This window comes from Puma concolor, chromosome A1 (assembly GCF_028749965.1).
Source record: "Puma concolor isolate L17-30 chromosome A1, mPumCon1.1.hap2, whole genome shotgun sequence".
In the NCBI taxonomy this organism is placed as follows: Eukaryota; Metazoa; Chordata; class Mammalia; order Carnivora; family Felidae; genus Puma; species Puma concolor.
In genome coordinates, this window is record NC_141667.1 from 225,890,208 (window position 1) to 225,912,392 (window position 22,185).

The 22,185-nt window shown below is 36.7% G+C and overlaps 1 protein-coding gene across 7 annotated transcripts in view; it reads left to right on the top strand.

Moving 5' to 3' along the window:
- TRPC4 (transient receptor potential cation channel subfamily C member 4) overlaps window positions 1-22,185 on the top strand; it is a 209,693-nt gene that overhangs the window by 142,902 nt on the left and 44,606 nt on the right. For 6 of the 7 annotated variants that reach the window (XM_086713221.1, XM_086713218.1, XM_086713205.1 and 3 more), the window contains 2 exons: window positions 3,748-4,084; window positions 21,787-21,926. In XM_086713221.1, the coding sequence (XP_086569347.1) occupies window positions 3,748-4,084; window positions 21,787-21,926 (477 nt within the window). The remainder of the gene's footprint in view (window positions 1-3,747; window positions 4,085-21,786; window positions 21,927-22,185) is intronic. The other variant, XM_086713238.1, reaches the window with a different exon arrangement.

The following is a 22,185-nucleotide window of genomic DNA, read 5'->3' on the forward strand; positions in this document are numbered from 1 at the left end:
AGTGAAACCATATGGTATCTGTCTTTCTCTGTATGGCTTATTTCACTTAGCATCACACTCTCCAGTTCCATCCACGTTGCTACAAAAGGCCATATTTCATTTTTTCTCATTGCCACGTAGTACTCCATTGTGTATATAAACCACAATTTCTTTATCCATTCATCAGTTGATGGACATTTAGGCTCTTTCCATAATTTGGCTATTGTTGAGAGTGCTGCTATGAACATTGGGGTACAAGTGCCCCTATGCATCAGTACTCCTGTGTCCCTTGGATAAATTCCTAGCAGTGCTATTGCTGGGTCATAGGGTAGGTCTATTTTTAATTTTCTGAGGAACCTCCACACTGCTTTCCAGAGCGGCTGCACCAATTTGCATTCCCACCAACAGTGCAAGAGGGTTCCCGTTTCTCCACATCCTCTCCAGCATCTATAGTCTCCTGATTTGTTCATTTTGGCCACTCTGACTGGCGTGAGGTGATACCTGAGTGTGGTTTTGATTTGTATTTCCCTGATAAGGAGCGACGCTGAACATCTTTTCATGTGCCTGTTGGCCATCTGGATGTCTTCTTTAGAGAAGTGTCTATTCATGTTTTCTGCCCATTTCTTCACTGGGTTATTTGCTTTTCGGGTGTGGAGTTTGGTGAGCTCTTTATAGATTTTGGATATTAGCCCTTTGTCCGATATGTCATTTGCAAATATCTTTTCCCATTCCGTTGGTTGCCTTTTAGTTTTGTTGGTTGTTTCCTTTGCTGTGCAGAAGCTTTTTATCTTCATAAGGTCCCAGCAATTCACTTTTGCTTTTAATTCCCTTGCCTTTGGGGATGTGTCGAGTAAGAGATTGCTACGGCTGAGGTCAGAGAGGTCTTTTCCTGCTTTCTCCTCTAAGGTTTTGATGGTTTCCTGTCTCACATTCAGGTCCTTTATCCATTTTGAGTTTATTTTTGTGAATGGTGTGAGAAAGTGGTCTAGTTTCAACCTTCTGCATGTTGCTGTCCAGTTCTCCCAGCACCATTTGTTAAAGAGACTGTCTTTTTTCCATTGGATGTTCTTTCCTGCTTTGTCAAAGATGAGTTGGCCGTACGTTTGTGGGTCTAGTTCTGGGGTTTCTATTCTATTCCATTGGTCTATGTGTCTGTTTTGGTGCCAATACCATGCTGTCTTGATGATGACAGCTTTGTAGTAGAGGCTAAAGTCTGGGATTGTGATGCCTCCTGCTTTGGTCTTCTTCTTCAAAATTACTTTGGCTATTCGGGGCCTTTTGTGGTTCCATATGAATTTTAGGATTGCTTGTTCTAGTTTCGAGAAGAATGCTGGTGCAATTTTGATTGGGATTGCATTGAATGTGTAGATAGCTTTGGGTAGTATTGACATTTTGACAATATTTATTCTTCCAATCCATGAGCAGGGAATGTCTTTCCATTTCTTTAAATCTTCTTCAATTACCTTCATAAGCTTTCTATAGTTTTCAGCATACAGATCCTTTACATCTTTGGTTAGATTGATTCCTAGGTATTTTATGCTTCTTGGTGCAATTGTGAATGGGATCAGTTTCTTTATTTGTCTTTCTGTTGCTTCATTGTTAGTGTATAAGAATGCAACTGATTTCTGTACATTGATTTTGTATCCTGCAACTTTGCTGAATTCATGTATCAGTTCTAGCAGACTTTTGGTGGAGTCTATCGGATTTTCCATGTATAATATCATGTCATCTGCAAAGAGCGAAAGCTTGACTTCATCTTTGCCAATTTTGACGCCTTTGATTTCCTTCTGTTGTCTGATTGCTGATGCTAGAACTTCCAGCACTATGTTAAACAACAGCGGTGAGAGTGGGCATCCCTGTCGTGTTCCTGATCTCAGGGAAAAAGCTCTCAGTTTTTCCCCGTTGAGGATGATGTTAGCTGTGGGCTTTTCATAAATGGCTTTTATGATCTTTAAGTATGTTCCTTCTATCCCGACTTTCTCAAGAGTTTTTATTAAGAAAGGGTGCTGGATTTTGTCAAAGGCCTTTTCTGCATCGATTGACAGGATCATATGGTTCTTCTCTTTTTTTTTGTTAATGTGATGTATCACGTTGATTGATTTGCGAATGTTGTACTAATTACTTTCAAAGTAATGAAGACAGCCCTCATGATCTAAGTCTTGATGAAACACAGTTCTATTTTATCTATATTTACTAAGCACATTATTATAAATTTGATTTATTACATATTTTTTGCCCTCTGTGCCCTTTGATGAGTAGAGTATCCAAGACAAGGTGATGAGAAACAGTTGCATGAAAAATCATTTCATGTCCAGTTGATATGTTTGCACATCTCAACTACTGAATTTCTTTTAGTCAATCATCCTTTCTCTGCTTTCACTCTCAAAGAGCTTTTAGTTTGTGATAATCATGGGATTATGTGAACCCAGGGATTTTTTGCTTGCTCACCACAAAAAAGAGTAAGGGCAAGTCTTGTCTCAAGGAGATCTATACAGGCTAAAACCGAAGACGAAAAAGAATATCAAAGGAACTTCTCCAAGTCCCTTACAAGACACTAAAGCTTCTCCTTCAGTCAACAGTGCCCACGGGGCATCCCTTAAACGCTTCTTGCCAGAGTATGTTCTCTCCCTCCCCATACCTTGCCTTTAATTGCCTTCCCCTTCTCCTCTCTGCTTATACAAATCTGCCCCTTCAAAGCCAGATCCACTGGGCAGCATTCTTGGACCATTCCATCTGGAAGAAATAATTCCCTCTGAATTTATATTAATGCCCAGCCGTCAGTCCCAGTGAGAAATGTAGTGTGCAGAAAAAAAAAAAAAAAAATCCCGGACCAGTTACTCAAATGTTTTATCACTTACTAGATATGTACCCTTAAATAAATTTACTGACCTCTTATAACACCCTGTATCCTCATCCTTAAAAGAGAGTAAGGTCTATGCTATATCCCCAAAATGTTGGCAAGATAAAACAATGCTGTTTGTGAAATGTTTGGTATATGGTAATTGATTATACTTAGGCAAGTATAGGTTTTATTTCCACCAAATTCAGCTACGATGATTTACATTCTGGTAATCCTAATATGCTTTCATGTATGTTTTTCTTAATGTCTCAACCCAATTAAAAGTATAATTACTTTTTCTGATGATAAAAAGATAGTATTTATCATAGAAAATGTTAAAAGTATACACAAATATAAAAATGAAATCTAGTATAATGTCATAACCAGAAAACAACCAGTAAACTAAGAAACAAGCACTATTGACATCTTTTCTTGCGCCATATATATATATCATATATATATGTACATATATGTGTGTGTGTGTGTGTGTGTGCCTTTGTACACAACTTTGCTCACTCATCAGTGTGTCCTATGACTATTCTTGTTCTCCATCTGTATTTTTACATCTGTACAACCATGATTTCTGTCACATCTGACTAAGCCCATAGCACTATGCCTTGGGTATAAAATATTACATAAAGAGGCTTTATTCACAGAATGAGTTAAAGGACTTAATGATTATTTAAATATAAAATTATTAATTTTTAAGAAATTTTATTTTTAAGTGATCTCTGCCCCCAAGGTGGGGCTCAAACTCACAACCCCACAATCAAGAATCATTTGCTCTACCAACTGAGCCAGCCAGGCACCCAACATAAAATTATTTAAAGCAGAACTTCTGGCTTTAAAGATAAATCTGTGGTCTTACTGATGAACTGAATCCACCATATGTGACACTGACTCTTGCTTTTCCTTTCCTTTCTGTGTAGTTTGTTGCTCAGCCCAACTGTCAACAACTGCTTGCATCTCGCTGGTATGATGAGTTCCCGGGCTGGAGGAGACGACACTGGGCAGTGAAGATGGTGACGTGTTTCATAATAGGACTCCTTTTTCCCGTCTTCTCTGTGTGCTATCTTATAGCTCCTAAAAGCCCACTGGGACTGTTCATCAGAAAGCCCTTTATCAAGTTCATCTGCCATACAGCGTCCTATTTGACTTTTTTGTTCCTGCTGCTGCTTGCCTCTCAGCACATCGACAGGTCAGACTTGAACAGGCAAGGTCCACCACCAACCATCGTCGAGTGGATGATATTACCGTGGGTCCTGGGTAAATGTGTTACTATAGAAAATATAATAAAAACGTGTTGCTGCCATGGAATTTTGTTGCCCAGAAAAGAATATTTGTTAAAGTTTGGGACACAGGAATGTTGAAAACAGGTTTGACCATTTTAGCTCCAAGGCCTGATCCCCAAACTAAATAAACGCTTTTGCAAGTTTTGGGGAACTTGCCCCCAAGTGCAGCCTATGAAATGTAACTGTAGGTTTTAAGATTTCAGATTTTAATGACATCATGCCCCATGAATGATTTTCTGGGTTTTTGTTTGTAAGCTTGTCTTATAAAGACTTTCGACATATCTCATTGGCCATATGTAACTGATCATTGTAGTTTTCTTAATGGATACACCTTCCAAAAGACAAATTACAAATCACTCTGCAGAATTAGTAATTCTGTACATAAAGTAACTATAACCATTCTTTAAAACCAATCCATTTAACTTTATCTTTGAAATTATATATTCAACCAAAATAATAGAAAATTAAACTCTAGGACATCCCCCAATCTCTCTCTGTTCTTTCCATAGAAAGAAAAATGTTTTGGGATCTGTAGAAATCAAGGTAGAAAAGCTTAAAGTAGCTGGTAAAAACTTGGTTTTACTCTCTTATCGTAGCCATAGTTAAAATTCACATTTTAATTACTCTTTCCTCTAACCTACTGTGGTTTGCTAAAAATCATATTTTCTCAATTTAGCTCATCATTTTAAACCTCTCTGGTATCATATCCATCTCATCATTTAGTAATTAGAAAATATGTGAAAATTTCATGATTCACAGTCTCAGAAGATCAGTTTGGCTTAACTGTCAAAATTACTGGAGAAATTGTAAAATGTGGAAAGGCAGGAAAGAAAACAGGACTATATCTGAATCTGAGATAGAGGTACTCTTTGATTTTAAACATTATAACTACTCTAAGTACTGACAATAAGAAAAGTTCATAGGAACAAGATTTGATATGTTTTACAAATGTTGGAAAAAACACCTTCTTAGGTGAACTTTAAAACAGAGTACATTCTCATTAATATGGCATGCATAAAGTGTGATCTTGCTTAAATTAGGAGAAAGGTTAATAAAATAATTATGACATTGTAGTTGATATTCAATATAAAATTACCCTGCCCATTCCCTTTTAAATTAAATATCTTACATTAGGAATATGTTCTTTATAGACATTTCTTCATAGAAAATTTCTTGTAAACAATTCTTAAAGAAGCATTTTGGAGGTTAAATTTCCCATTATGGGGAACTTACATAGAATGTCTAAAAATTGATATTCCAAATGAAATATAGAATATTTAGTTTTGAAAAATGCCATAGCTACAATGCAGTATAAGCAGAGATAGTATTTCTAGACTTTCCTTTATGCACTTAATGAAAATATATAGACTACGTTCTGTATAGTAAGTGCAGTGCAGGGCAATAGTGATACAAAAGTAAAAAAACAAAAATAAAACAAAAAAAAAAAAAAAAAGAGAAGGAATTCCTTGCCCCTATGAAGCTTAAATTATACTAGAGGAAATAGATAATAAACAATGAGATATGTTACATGTCAGAAAACAGTAAATAATATTAAAAAATACAAGCTTCAAGCCTTTAGTAACTTGTGCAATTAAAAGAGTCATTGGCTGCCTCCTTCTTGCAAAACTTGTAATAGAATTTTCCGTGAAAGCTGGCTAGAAATCATATCCAATCCTCAGCTGAATGGTTAAATAAGGTACAAATTTAATTGTGATAACTAAAATTCCAGCCTGGGGAAATTTCTACAGGCAACATTTTCTTAAGCTATCCTGACTTAGGCAATTAATTTACTTGGGAATTTTTAGGAGGCAAAGAGATTTTCTAGAATAAAAATATATATATGAACGATCCTCCTGCTTAAATACCTGGGCATGGAGAAAGAATTTTCTATATCAGATAGGCCTGTCAAGGCTAGTGAATTCTGAGTGTCTCATATCTCAGACTGAGTTCTAAGAGTTTTGATACATCCATGATTAAAGGCTATATTCACTATGTTATTGGGCTCTTGTAGAAAAAGCACTGTATTTGAATACATGACCAGGTTCTGTCACTAAGAAACTATTAAATTATGAGTGGTCACAAGCTCTCAGGATTTCCAGTATCTTCATAAAAAAAAAAAAAAAAAATGAAAGATTCAAAGTCCCATTGAGTCCTATTGTCCTGTGCTGGGGAGCTGTCATTATTAGGGCAGAAAAAGATGTTTTGTTTTGTATTGTTTTTTTAAGCCAGGGTAGGTGGGGAAGAGACTAAAGACAACAGGGTAGGAATGCTATAACCTTTGACCAAAGGTGGGATATAGACAAAAAGGCCTGGTCTGATTTGATAACTGTATTAATGAGACTTCTATCTTGTCTTCCTTATTAATACTGCTGTCTGGTAAAAAGTCAGTGGCTAAACATTTCACAGTCCCTCCGCTGTGAGGTTCTAGGTTTATAATAACAAGACTGAATGACTTACAGAGAAGAGTATGGCTTACAAATATGTTTCTCATCACGTTAGTTTTCCCAGTGATAGATTGAGGGTCTATGCATGGGTTTTTCTCAAGTCTTCTTGAACCAAGTTAGATTTTCAACCCACGTCACTCTGTGGGCTACTTTTTGTGTAAAGAAAGGCTTTTTCCTTCCTCCTCGCTTTACTTTCCTTCCGTTTTCAGGGGCTGTTCCCCAGACCTATGATATAATTTATAAGAAATGATAACTTTTATACCTCCCTTTGTATAATCCTGACAAAAAGACTTTTGATTTGTTTTATATATTCATACCATAAATTTTAACTTTTCCTGAGTAGAAAAGTTTTCTAACTGCAGAGTGTAATCTCTCAAACTGATCCCTTTATCTCCTTAAGAAGTATGTTTTTGCTTTGGAATTTCTGTTCTTTCATATACTTTGCTGTGTTTCTACAATACAAACTTATTTGGTCTGACAGATCCAGATATCTTGCGATTTTGTACAGGGGTAGAATAATTTTTCCCTGTTATTTCAATATCTTTCCTCTGGAAGTTCAACATCACGTTGACTATTTAAATTGAAGTCTACTGAGTTTTATATCTTGAGAAAACAGTCTGCAATAACCCTGGTATTCTTCCACTGCGGAATCATTGATAAGCTGTACCTTTGAATGATTTTTCCTTCAGACTTTCTTGTATGGAAGGTTACTGACCCTTCTTTCTCCCATCAAACAACACTCTTATGGATGTCTGCTGTCAGGATAAGCTTTAGCATATAAGCAAAGAAATCTAAAGGCCTCATGCAGCGATCAAACTTAGGATGTGGTCATCTGGAGATACAGTCCTAACCAAAAGAGAAAACTAATCACAGATAATACAGTTAGAACTATCTCAATAGATAGGCAGATTCTAGACACATAGACACCAATGCACTCAGAGTGTCACATTACCCATTTAAACTAGAGTAAAAAGTGAAAAATGATAGTTCTAGCATATGGGCCTGATGACAGACCTATACCTTTCAAGTGTCTGAGAGAAAGTGTTATTGGAAAGACTGAATGATGGATTCAAAGGAGCCATGGGCCAGATTAGAGATCTGGTCACTTCTACATTCTGATGGGCCATGACCTTGACACTCTTAATTTATTCAAAGTTTTGATTTTTAACATAGAATACCAGGGATGTGAGAATGAATATTCATATCAGAAGTTCCCTTTTACATAAAATTTACATGCAAACTAAATATAGCATGTTATCTTTATATATAATGAGAATTTATTTAAATTATAGCAGCAGTTTTTTTCTCAAATGGATGTCATTTTCTTTCTGAAGGTAATAGGAAGTAAAATGGGGAAAAAACCAACTTTTGAATGCTAATTTTTAAGGCCTTCCCAAAAACCGGTTTTGATTGTCCTATTGAATCCATCATAATTCAACTGTAACAATCAAATTTGTATCGTAGCTTATTCCCTGCAAAAAAAAAAGTGTACAGATATAAATATATATGTGAAATATCGAGATGTAGACTTACGTTATCAGCTTAGCAAAAAGAAATTATGATATGGGTAACATTTTTCATAAAAGTAGGTGTTAATGGAGGCTATCACATTAATGAAGCAGGAAATACTTTGTTCACCATGAGAAAGGAAAAATGGATACTGAAGTGACTTGATATTATGTGTGTGCCTAAGAATATGCCATAATTATGTAGTATATAAATCTATGCACGCTGAGCATGATAAGGAGAAGGGTGAACTGAGGAAAAGATGTATCATAGGAAGAAATCTGAGCTCTGTTAAAAATAGCTTCTAGTGGATTCCTAGGCATATACTAAGAATTGCTCATAATATCCGGATTATACATCTTGCCTATAACACATACTTATTTGACAATTTTTCTCTAACAAAATTGGCCTCTCATTTCCATGATTTATTTCACATTTTTATCTTTTAAAGCGTTGATATTAACAAATCTGAACATTTCAATAAGTGCTTCCAAATTGCAAATGTAAAAAGAAAACTTGTGATCACATTCTCCTCTAGATAAAGACTCAGAGAGACAATTCTATATAAGTATATTCCTTTCTTGGGACCATTTCTACATCTTTGTCTAACAGGCATCAAGATTGTATGGTTTCAGGTATTCATACTCTCAGCCTCACCCATGAATTACCCATCTTCTCAAACAGCCCCCCAAAGATATTCTATAGTCTATAGTCTCCTGACTCTCTCCCTTGGCAAGGTGCTCCAACCACCTCAGCAAACTGGCTGCAGACACACATAGACACCCAAAGACAGGTGCAAAACATCCACCTATTCATTTAAAGAGACATTTTAATTTTCAAGAAAGCCAAATAATCATTGGACTATGACATGTAATCATCATTTTCCTTTTTATGTGTGGGGGAAAAAGTTGAAGATCACCTTTACCAAGACTTATCAAGATTATCAGATTTCAAACAATGAAATATTTGTGTAATTTAAAATTGTTGTGCACATACTACTGCTGGCCAGATGACTTCTTTATCAGAAAGAAAATTAAGTGTTTTAGGTACTGACAATGCTATACATATCTTGTAGCCCAAAAGTGAAATCAATACTGTTAGAGAAAATATTTGGCAACATGATTCAGATAGTTCAAGGGAAGAGGGCAAAAGATACAGAGATAGGAGTAGATACCAAATGATGGAGGGTCAGAGTAAAAGACTGGGGGGCGGGGGTGAACTAATGAAAAGTGGTTTTCATTAGTTCAGAATCACAATAGCAGTAGTACTGATAGCGGTAATAATAGTAGAAACCAAGAAGATAGGCACTGTGCTAAATGACTGAAATGTGTATCCTCATTTGAACTTGTAGTAATGTCACTTCATTTAATAACAAATCTTGTTAGTATCTCATTTCATAGAGAGGAAATAGGCTGAGAGAAGTTGGGTCACTTGCCCAGGATCAGGAGCTAATAAACAACAGGCACTTGATTCAAATTCCAGTTGGTGTAATTCCAGAACTACAACTTTTATCCACCGTGAATACTGCCCTCAAAATGTGAGGAATAGAATTCAAGGAGGCCAAAGCAGCCCAAGAATTCAGGACTCCTTTGCTCATTTGTTTTGTTTCTTAAATTCCACATATGAGTGAAACCCGAAGGTATTTGTCTTTCTCTGATTGAATTTTTCACTTAGCATTATACCCTCTAAATCCATCCATGTTGTGTAAATGGCAAGATTTCATTCTTTTTTATGGGTGAGTAATATTACAGCACACACACACACACACACACCCCACATCTTCTTTATCCATTCATCTATCAATGGACATGGGCTGCTTCCATAATTTGGCTACTGTAAATAGTGCTTCAATAAACATAGGAGATGCATATATCCTTTCAAATTAGTGTTTTCATATGCTTTGGGTACCCAGTAAGGGAATTACTAGATCATATGGTAATTCTATATTTAATTTTTAAGGAACCTCCATACTATTTTCCACAGTGGCTGCACCAGTTTGCATTCCCACCAAGAGTGCACAGGGTTCCTTCTTTCCACGTTTTTGCCAACGCCTATTATTTCTTATCTTTGGTTTGCTTTTTGTTTGTTTGTTTTTTATTTTAGCCATTCTGACTGGTGTGAGGTGATAATCTCATTGTGGTTTCAATTTGAATTTCCCTGATGATGAGTGATGTTGAACATCTCATGTCTGTTGGCCATCTGGATGTTTTCTTTGGAGAAACATCTGTTCATGTCTTCTGCCCATTTTTTAACTGGATTATTTGTTTTTTGGGGTGTTGGACTATATAAATTCTTTATATATTTTTGATGCTAACCATTTATCAGATATGTCACTTGAAAATATCTTCTCTCATTCAGTAGTTTGCTTTTAGTTTTGTTGTTTCCTCTGCTGTGCAGAAGCTTTTTATTTGGATGTAGTCTCAATAGTTTATTTTTGCTTTTGTTTCCCTTGCCTCAGGAGACATCTCTAGGAAAATGTTATGGCCAATGTCAGATAAATTACTACCTGTGTTCTTTTCTAGGATTTTTATGGTTTTAGGTCTCACATTTAGGTCCTTAATCCATTTTGAGTTCATTTTTATGTATGGTGAAAGAAAGTAGTCCAGGTTCATTCTTTTGCATGTTTTACTGCCCCTTTAAGTCAGTGTTTCTTGAAGCATGGCCAACTGACTAAAGTCATAACAATTGTGAATTTCTACAAAAAACTTACATTTTTAATTCTCCCCTTGGTTCATTAATTCAGAAATTCCAGAGGTCTTGGGGTGCCTGGGTAGCTCTGTTGGTTAAGCGTCCAACTTTGGCTTAGGTCATTATCTCACGGTTCATGAGTTTGAGCCCCAGGATCAGACTCTGTGCTGATAACTCAGAGCCTGGAGCCTGCTTCAGATTCTGTGTCTCCCTCTCTTTCTGCCCCTCCCCTGGTCACACTCTGTCTCTCTCTCTCCCTCAAAAATAAATAATAAACATTAAAAATTTTCAAAAATTAAAAAAAGAGAAATTCCAGAGGTCTTTAAACATTAAAGATTGAGAAACAATTCTGGAAGCACAATTTCATACAAATCTGTATTCATGTAAAAGCTTAATTAAGGAGTCTCAGCTCCCTAGAATCTAAACATGAAATGTTTTTTACTTTTTCTGATCACTCTGCCCAACTGCCCTATACCAAATATCTTTTCCTGTACCTTAATGATATGTCTAGTAGATATCAAGTTCCTGAAACCTTGAGTTATTTTAAGCTTTCCACTTCCTGACAAAGGCCTTACCCAGCACTCAGAGGACCTGGAATTGTCCATCTTTTGCTCATCCTTCAACCCCAACACTGCAATGGAAAGAAGGGCATAAACTGTTTATGTTCTCCTCCTTGGTGGCTGTAGGGAAGCGGGATGACAGGAAAAGTTACAAGTCTTCGTTACCTCACTGGGCCCCTCGTCACAGTTCTTTCCTCTTGGTTTTATGCATCACTGGCTAATACTGTGTAGCCTCTATGACAGTCCTTGACCGATGGCTCTCCTGATGTGTGCATGTGTGTTCCATAGAAGGCCTTGGGTGCCTCCACGCTGCATCGTCCTCTGGATCCCCAATGCAACTCTGCCTGATATCTTCCAGTCCCTCAACTCCTTGTAACCTGTAGTTGACTCCTTCTGGGGTCCTAGGACCCTGGCAAGGACAGGAGGGCAAGATTGCTAAAGCCCAGCTTCTTCCTGTGGTAAGCACTCACTCCCCAAGGGCATCCCAAAACCTTGCCACAGCTAATGACAGGAGGTCAGGCTGCGGCCAGTTGCGGACTGCCAAAACACACTGGTTTCTTATTTTCCCTGGTGATCCAGACCCAGGGAGAGATGAGCAAGTCCATTGCCTGAGTGGACACTCCAGGAGAGATTGAGATGCCAGTTTTTCCTTGTTGTAGAAATCCCCCATATTTATGAGGGATTTCCTCAGCATCTCCCTCACTTGATTTAGGGAGGTGGTACTGCTGGTAAGCAATCACCTTTATCTCTCCCTCTGGTATTCCTAATTAGCACAAAAACTCTATTACCCTGACTTCACGGCTTTCTCACTACCTGTTCCTAATGTTCCCTCTGTATAGACCATGGGGGTAGAGGCCCAAGTGGTTGGTAACAGATATGGTCCTTCTACCTCTTAGGTAGCCCTAGAAGGGCGGGGGTGGCTACAATTTTCTGTAAGCTCTCTTCAGGAAGTGAATCGTTGGGACTCTTGTCTTCATCTTTGTTTGGGTTTTAAGTGTAACACTGAGACAATAGAAGCTGCCTCCTAACTGAGTGCCTTTTTTGGGTCCAGGTAACATGATCCTCCAAGGAGCAAAATAACTACATTTAGATTTCTCCAAGCAAAAGCAAAATTTTGACTAGAGACTACTTTTTTGTTCCCTGATTTGGGGGAAAATACAGCAGGGAGGAATTCTTTTTGTTCTTTTTATCTACATTGATTTGGTGCCACAGTGTAGAACTCAGTGTCCTATTAAGAGACTTGCAAGGTCAGATCCCTCAACTAGCTCCTGGGTTTCCATAACAAGCTCTTTGAGGTGGCCATAGGTGAAAAGGCGACCCGCTCTTTGTTTGAGGTTATTTAATCTTTGTGTAAATACTGACAGCAAAAGAAGGCGAGACGAGAGGTCTGTTCACAGAATTACATATTTCTCACCTGAAATCAGGGCTGTTAAATGTGGCGTCTGAGGTCTCCCGACCTCATCTCATCCCCACAGCTGGCTTCACACGATAAGATATAATTGAACACTCGAGTAGCCCCTGATGAAAACTGTTATGGGAAAGGTAGAAAAAAAATAGGAAAAACTTCCAGGCATCCATAAATATCTTTCAAAGGAAGTTCTCTGACTCATTTGCACTATGATCTTTCCTCTACTGGTCCCCACAGTCTTGACATACATGCTTGTAATTAGACCTCCACCGTGACTCTGAGAAATCACGTCATCTGTTTATAAACAGCAGAGAGAAATTTTGATATGTTCCCATTGTGGGAACAGGACAAACATTTTGTGATGGAAGCTTCCTGAAGCTTTGTTCTCTTCGGACTAGTTACCACGAATAGTTTGTCTGGATGCATATATCAGCCAGTTAATAGCACCCTCTAGCTTCTCTAAAGGCTGCTTTCTTCAAAAATTTCAGTGAACCATTGCCAGAACAGAGGAAACTTGTATTTTCACCATGGTGCTCATAAGAAATAGAAATATATAATTATCAAACAGGTATGTGGTGACTAGAGCTATATGAAGTGATACTCCATTATGGTGCTCTAAAAACACAAGCTCCCAAAATCCATTAGCCAACAAGCACTGACTGACAGTTGTATTCACAGCTCAGGTTAAAAAATGATGGTGTGAGCCCTCAATTTCATCAGGATCTCTGCTTTCTCCACACAGCTGTGATTTGCAAAGGCTAAAAGTGACAGAATTTTTTTGTGTGTGTGATCCAAAAAGTCAGATTAAATGTATACTCTTTGAACTCCAAAGGAACTATAATATCTCCAAATTGTGTTTGCTGTTACCCTTCTTAAAAACCCTTAGAGGTCACCTAGTCCAAGCTTCCAATGAAAGTGCCATCTCTTTGAACCCATCTAATGTGACAGAGTCTGCTGAGGTACTAAGAAGCTCTAAGTTAAAATGTTGCTTTGTACTGAGCTCATAACTAATTCTTTATAACTACTTCCCCATTTTCCTCTGAAGCCATTAACCCTAGTGTCTTTACTCCCCTACATAATTACCCACAAAATACTTGCAGTTAGCTGTTTCGGTGGCTGTTAATTATCATATTTGGCTTTTCAGTTTGGTAGAAGCAAGAAGAGAGCTATCAATATATGTTTATCAATTTATCAATAAAGGGAAATAAGATATAAACACACTGGTTGGCTAGCAGGTATTTAAAATACATTTCATTTTATAATAGGTACAAACTTGAAAAATACATTTGATTTTATAATATATACAAATTTGAAAACAACAGATTTCACGAACTCATAGAATTGGAATGCCCTTTAGAGATCAGATAGAACAGGTTTGTAGTTACTTCTAGAATTTCTCTGGAGCCTGAGTGATGGAAGACATTCCAGGCCCTGGATTGGAATCTTCAATGCACAGGGTAATCCATTCCAGTTTTGGAGCAACTCTGATTTCTGGAGAATTCTCCCTTACATTGGGCAAGAAAGTTTCTATAATTTTCATATCAAAGATTTAGTTTGTGCATTTTGGGGAAGACCAAAGCAAGTCTGTGTCCTCTGGTACAAGACAGTTTTTAATCTTCATGGCAGCTATTGTGATGACTGATTTTAGTAAAATTTAATGATCCAGACAGGAAAAAGTAATGTCTGGCTATTTATACCACAGGAGTAGAATTATACTTCTCGTATGATTGCGTATAATCCAAACCTCTCTTTTTTTGAAATGAGGTGACAACCATCTAGAGAGATGAGACTGTTATCTCAGATTACAAAGCTGATTACCAGTTGGACTGAGCTTGGCACTTCACTCACCTGGTATAGTCGAAGTGTTATCTCTGTGCCTTCTGATTAAAGTTAACTTGAAATGCATTTGTTCAATTAATAACTGCAGTGCACACGTATTCTCATCTCTGGATATTGGTAGAGTTGCAAATAAAACATAACAAATAAACCACATTTTGAAATTTCAAAAATAAGAAAACGTCTAAGAGTACTAAGGAGATTGAGTTCTGTTTTCTTTATTAACTGGTAGTGAAGCACTACTTAGGTCTCTTGTTTTGGTCTTACCTTTCTTATGTAAGTTGTGATTGATTCTGAGACTGTCCCCAGGCTCAGTAGGGAGAAAGCATCATAGATGTGGACTGGGGAGGTTGGGGGGGAGGAGGGTTGTTTCCAGTGTACCTAGCATTTTTCCTCCTTGGATGATATAAATTGTAAGTTCCCTACAAACATCAGAGCATGCATCGTATCTTACTCAGGTCTGATGCGTTTCTTTCTTCAATGTGGAGGCAGCGAACATTACCATCTCTGAAGTTATGCCCCAATCTTATCTGAACTCTCAAGAGAGATTTTATCTGAAAGAGACCTCAAAGAGTAATATAGGATGTAAAATCTAGAATAAAGCAGTGGTCTACAGAGGGCTTTAAAATGCACACTATAGGGCGCCTGGGTGGCTCGGTCTTTAAGCATCTGACTTTAGCTCAGGTCATGAGCATAGGGTGAGCTCATGAGCCCAGCATCTGGTGAGCCCCACTTCTCTCTCCCAATCTCTCTGCTCCTCCTGGGATTCATTCTCTCTCTCTCTCTCTCTCTCTCTCTCTCTCTCTCTTTCTCTGCCCCTTGCTCACTTGCACCCTCTCTTAAATAAATAAATAAACAAATAAACAAAATGCACATTACAGTTAAGGGTCTATAGTTAGAACAGACTCTTAACCACAGGGAACAAACTGATGGTTATCAGAGGGGAGGTGGGTAGGAGGATGGGTGAAATGGGTGATGGGAACTAAGGAGTGCACTTGTTACGATGAGCACCAGGTGATGTATGTAAGTGTTGAATCACTATATTGTACACCTGAAACTAATATTATGCTGTATGTTAACTAGCTGAATTTTAGTAAAACCTTTTAAAATGCACACTATAATCAATTTGACTGAAATTAGTCCTTTCTTGGGTTATCAATTTAAATGTGCCTTGAAATTTTAAATAAAATTTTAAAAATAATGTTAAATAGCCATTGCTAGTTTTCACTAAGTGATGATAGACCATTATGTCTAATTCACTTTTATTTCTTCCACAGTTTTATTATAAGACTTTGCAAACATACCTATCAGCAAAATATCACAGTTGATATTGTATTATGTTTATTTATAATCACTATATACTATATAGTATGTATTTATTATATTTATTTAATTTTAATCTATCCCTATTTCCAATTGTCAACATCAATCACTCATCATTTTTGTTGCTTTTAAGTTGTAGTGCATTTTGTTGTTGTTGTTGTTTTTCAGGGCACAGAGATATAAAGCACACAATCATGTAAGACCACCACAGTCAAGATACTGGATAAGGGCGGGCAAACTATGGCCCAGCAGGATAAATATGACCCTTTGACACTACACAGTCACACACACCCACTCATTTACTGCAAAGTCTAACTTATTTATTCTCTGGCCCTCTACACATAATCATGACTGTAGTTGGATACTTCTGTAGATGTCCTTTATCAAATCAAGAAATTACCCTTCTATTCATACTTTGCTGAAAGCTTTTATCCTGAATGGATGTTGAATTTTGTCAAATGCATTTACTGCATCTAATGAGATCTTTTTTCCCCAATAATCTGTTGATGGCATAAATAACACTGATTGGCCCTTAAATGTTGAAACAGTCTTGCATTCTGGGAAAAACAGCATGACTTATTATCAATTGCATATATTATTCCATTTAATTTACTAACATTTGTTGAGGATATTTGTGCATATTCATAAAGGTTATTAGTGTGTAGTTGTTCTTTTTGCCAGACTTTTTTTTTATCAGAGTAATACTAACCTCTTAGATGTTTCTTCCTTTTCTATTTTAAGTGTTTGTTACCTGTGTTTTTAGCATTCTTCTTATTTCTTCCTTAAGTTTGGTAGAATTCACCATAAAGAAACTGGACCTGAATTTTTCTTTGTTGGAAGGTTTTTAACTATGAATTCATGATACTTTAATAGGAATAGGACAATTCAGGTTACTCTGTGTACTAATTTTTTGTTTTTGTTTTAGTTTTTGTTTTTGTTTTACTCTATGTGCTCTTGAGTATGACTGGAAGTTTGTGTCTTTCAGGAAAAATATTCAATCCATTTTATGTTGTGACATTTATGGGCATCAAGTTGTTCCTTTTATTCACTTGTTATCCTTAAAATGTCATAAGATCTGTAGTGATGCCACTTCTTCTATTTCTGACATTGATCATTTATATCTTCTCCATTTTTTTTCTTGACCATTCTGGCTAGAGTTTTATCAATTGTGCTGACCATTTCAGAGAACTATCTTCCATCTTCATGGATTTTTCTCAAGTTTTATGTTTTAAAATTTGACTTCTGCTCTTATCTTGTTTATTTTCTTATGCTTCTTTTGGGCTTAATTTGCTTTTTCATAGTGTCATAATGAAAGCCGAAATCACTGAGACCTTTATTCTTTATAGGTTTAAAGCCTTTAAACCTATAAATTCCACTCTATATACTTTATAAGCTGCATCACAGACCTTTTTGATGTATTTTTATTTTCAATCATTTCAAAATGTTTTCTAATTATTCTGCAAATTACTTTGTGACCAAGGGTTATTAGAAGTATGTTGTTCAATTGCAAAATATTTGGAGATTTTCCAAACACATTTCATTACTGATTTGTTGTCTATTGTCATAGAACACCTTTTGTATGATTTTAACTTGTATAAATATTTTTCTATATGTTAATATAGTCCATGATATAGTATCTCTTGGTAAACACTACACATGCATATGAAAAAAAGCATGTATTGCTGCTGTCAGGTTGTTGACAGTGTTGTTCAGAATTTCTAAATTCCTACCAAACTTCTGCCTACTGGTTCTACAGAGGGGAATACTAAGGTCTCTATCTAACTATATTTGTACCTTTCTCTCTTTTTTGTTTCAACTCTGATTATGGCATCTTGCATTATAAGGTTATTTTATTAGCTGCACTCATATTTAGTATTGTTGTGTCTTTTCAGTGAGTTGACTTTTTCATCCTTATGTTAGTTATAGCCCTCTCAGTACCTGGTAACATTTTTTCTTCTGAAATATATTTAGTCATATTAATATAGCCAACTGAGCTTCTTTTTCTTAGTTTTCTTTTTATTAGTATTTCATAGTGTCTTTACTATTCTTTTGCTTTTAACTTGTTGATAAATTTAATACAGCTGTGTTTTACATTTTTATATATGACAATCTCTGTCTTCTCATTGGTGTGTTTAGACCATATGCTTTATTCAATGTAATTATTAATATTGATGGATTTGAAATCTACCCCACTTTTTCTTATTGGCTCTATTTTTTTTCTGCCTGTTGTCAAATTGAGTGTTTTTAATAATTTTATATTTATTTATCTTTCTGGCTCTTCATTTGTACCTTTAAAGATATTTTGGGGTACCTAGCTGGCTCAGTTAATGGAGCATGAGACTCTTGATCTCAAGATTTTGAGTTCGAGCCCCACATTGGGTGTAAAGATTGCTTTAAAAAAATCTTGAAAAATTTTTTTCTAATAAATAAGTAAAAATATTTTGAGAGAATGCCCTAGGATTTACAATGTAAAATTTTAATTTATCATAATCTAACTTCAAATAATATTTGTTTTACATGTGGTGTAAGAACCTTATGATAGTATATTTCTAATTCCTCTCTCTCATCCTCTGTGCTAATGTTATCATACATTTTACTTTTACATATGTTATATATGTTATAAACCACAAAACATTGCTAGTGTTTTTGCTTTAGGCCATCAATGATATGTTAGAGCAATTCAAAAAGAAAAAAATATATTTTTTTTAACTTTATTTATTTATTTGTGGGGGGCAGAAAGAGAGAGAGAGAGAGAGAGAGAGAGAGAGAGAATCCCAAACAGGCTCTGACGCAAGGCTCAAACTCACAAACCTGAGATTATGACCTGAGCCAAAACCAAGAGTCAGAAGCTCAACCAACTGAGCCACCAAGGTGCCCCAGAAAAAAATATATTTTATATTTATTTTTTTAACCATTCCTGGATATATGTTTTCATTTCTTTTTATAAACTTAATTTTTGGTCAGTATCATAAACCTTCTGCCTAAAATATATCCCTTCAGCATTTCTTATAGCATAGGTCTCATGGCAATAACGTGTCTGAGTTTTTGGTTGTCTGAAAAAAGGTCTTTTTTTTTTTTTAATTTTTTTTTTCAACATTTATTTATTTTGGGGACAGAGAGAGACAGAGCATGAACGGGGGAGGGGCAGAGAGAGAGGGAGACACAGAATCGGAAACAGGCTCCAGGCTCTGAGCCATCAGCCCAGAGCCCGACGCGGGGCTGGAACTCACGGAGCACGAGATCGTGACCTGGCTGAAGTCGGACGCTTAACCGACTGCGCCACCCAGGCGCCCCTGAAAAAAGGTCTTTCAATTGCCTTCATTTATTAGAACTATTTGTGCCATGTGGAACGTTCTGGGTACACTTTTAATTTTTATTCTTTCAGCACTATAATAATGTTACTCTGTCTTACATGGTGTCAGACAACAAGTTTGATGTCAGTTTTCTATTTCTTCCTTTGAATGCAATGTGTCTTTTATTTCCACCACACCCCCACTCCTGATGCCTTCAATATTTTTTCTTTATCTTTTTTAAAACAGTTTGAATACGATGTATAAGGTGTGCATGTGTGTATCTGGGGAGGGGATTTATTCTGCCTGTGTAGAGGCTAGACAAAGGTACATAGCATTGATGCCTGAAAATGGACATGCCATTTTATTCTGCTGGAACATAAGGCAGGAATTTGAGGCATTATAGTCAGGAGCTGAGGCAGGTTTGGGTTTTGTTGCCACAATCAGTTCCAGAGCACCATTCACTCTGCTTTGGGTCGTATTATGGACTACATGTCTGTGTCCCCTCCAAATTCATATATTGAAAACCTAACCCCCATGTGATTGCATTTGGAGGTGGGGCCTTTGGAATGCAATTAGGTCATGAGCGTCCTCATGAAGGAGATAAATATGCTTATAAAAAGAGGCCAAAAGGGAGCCTGGGTGGCTCAGTAGGTTAAGCGTCCTACTCTTGGTTTCAGCTCAGGTCATGATCTCACAGGTTTATGAGTTGGAGCCCTGATCAGGTCGGTGCTGACAAGCATGGAGACTGCTTGGGATTCTCTCTCTCCTCCTCCTCTCTCTGCCCCTCCCTCCTCTCAAAATAAATAAATAAAAACTTTAAAGAGAAAAAAGAGGCCAGAGAGCTAGCTTGCTCTCTTGCTGCCATGTAAGGATAGAGAGAGATGTGTGCACCTAGAACATGGAAGAGGGTTCTCACCAAAGCTTGACCATGCTGATACCATGATCATAAACTTGCAGCCTCCAGAACTATGAGAAATAAATTTTTGTTATAAAACATCCAGTCTGTGATACTTTGTTATAGTGGCTTTGACTGACTTAGGAGGACTATTCTCAGAATTTCTGCTTCACCCACATCTTTTGGCCTCCCCTGTGCACCTATGCCTCTGAGGGGTACTCTATTCATGCTCTCACCACTCCTCCAGTAGTTATTAGCTTGTGATCGTTGCCTGGTGATGTGAAACAGGCAGATTCTCTGTTGTCCTGGTCTAGGGCAGAGTTAGGTAGGACTATGCCTGGGCATTGGCAATGCAGGTTCTCAATAATCCATACCTTACTACCTATGGCAGTGACACTTTGCAGGTCATGTGCAGACTTTCCTGACCTTTGCCCTGTGGTAGGAAACCTCTAATGATACTGGTGCAAACCCTAGGAAATCCTGTTTCCTGCTTCTCCCATGGGGCTTATATGTTTTGTTCTTAGGGGAGAGGAGCCTGCTCTATGTAAAAAAAACAAAAAAACAAAAAAACAAAAAAACATGCAAGTAGGGAGACTCCCCTTGTATCTGAGTCCCAGGGGTTCTGTCCTCTGTGCAAGCTCAGACTCAACCTTCAGAAGTTCGTTTAAAAGTTTTTCTGAAATCTTCTTACTCTGGGATATGGTGACTTTGTCTCTTACCCCTGCACTCTGCCATGGGTGAGCTAATGTTCACATCGGGACTCTCTCTGGTTTCTCGTCTCTCTGATAGGTTCATGAAGAGTTATGATTTTATAGTTAACCTGACTTTTTCTGGCTTTTTGTGCAAGACAGATGTGAGACATTGTGCTACACATGTGACATTCCAGACTCATTATCTTAATAGAGTCGTATTGTTTGCTTGCATTAATGTAGTTATGAAATCATATTTATCCTTTTAATATTTCCTGATTCTACTCCCTTTGATATCTCTCTCTTTCATCATTGGGCCCCAAAACTAGATTTATAAAGTTTTAACAAGATTATGGAAATAGAATGATACATAATGATATTTTATGTGTACTTCCTAGAATTTGAAAATAAAACATTTCTTATTAAAAATATGACCATTATAAAGGAAAGGGATTTTTATTTTCTATGGAGGCAGTCTCAAAGCTATTGCTAGATATAAGGTTTTATAATGAAGTATCATGCATGTTATAACCATCTTTTGTCCAGAACTGAAATCAGATCTCCAAAGGTACCGATTGCTTACAAATGCAAAATAAAATATCCTGCTTAATGGAATTAAGACAGTTATGTTCACCAGCGACACTTTTTCATGACTCTGAGTCATCTCAACTTCAAAGGAAACATTGCTTTTAGTATTTGTTTACAAGTAAATGCTATGATATTTTCCATGAGAAAAATGGATAGTTACAGAGAAATTGCAGTTGATTCAAAAATTGGACATTCTTACAAGTATATCAGATGAATAAAAGAAAGTGTACCTACCCTAAAAGCATTCTCTCCAATTAATTAGCTCAGTGTCCTCAAAATTTTACAGTCTGGCTGAGGCTGAATATTACTGTCTTTAAAAATAAATGCTTCATGTAGTGAACATTAAAGTCGCTTGCCGCTCCAATATTCTATAATTTTTAAGTTGCCTCTGTTGTTAGTAAGCTGATTGAAAATCACACTTACAATGAATCTCTCTGTAATTGCAGGTTTTATATGGGGAGAAATTAAACAAATGTGGGATGGTGGACTTCAAGATTACATCCATGATTGGTGGAATCTAATGGATTTTGTGATGAACTCCTTATATTTGGCAACAATCTCTTTGAAAATCGTTGCATTTGTAAAGGTAACTATCATTTATATTTTTGGTAAAGCATAAAGTTCTGATAAATACTTCCCTACCTTTGATTGCTATTAATTTTACTAATAATGTTACCTGGAGCGTTATCTTTCTGTGATGATAGATAGGTATAAAATACATTATTAATACCCAATTATAGTTTCGAAATAAATTTCACAAACAATTTGAAGTTGTCACCCAATTTTGTTGCATATTATTTGAATGATGCCTCAAAATTACTCACAATAGTTGCTCTGGTTTTGAA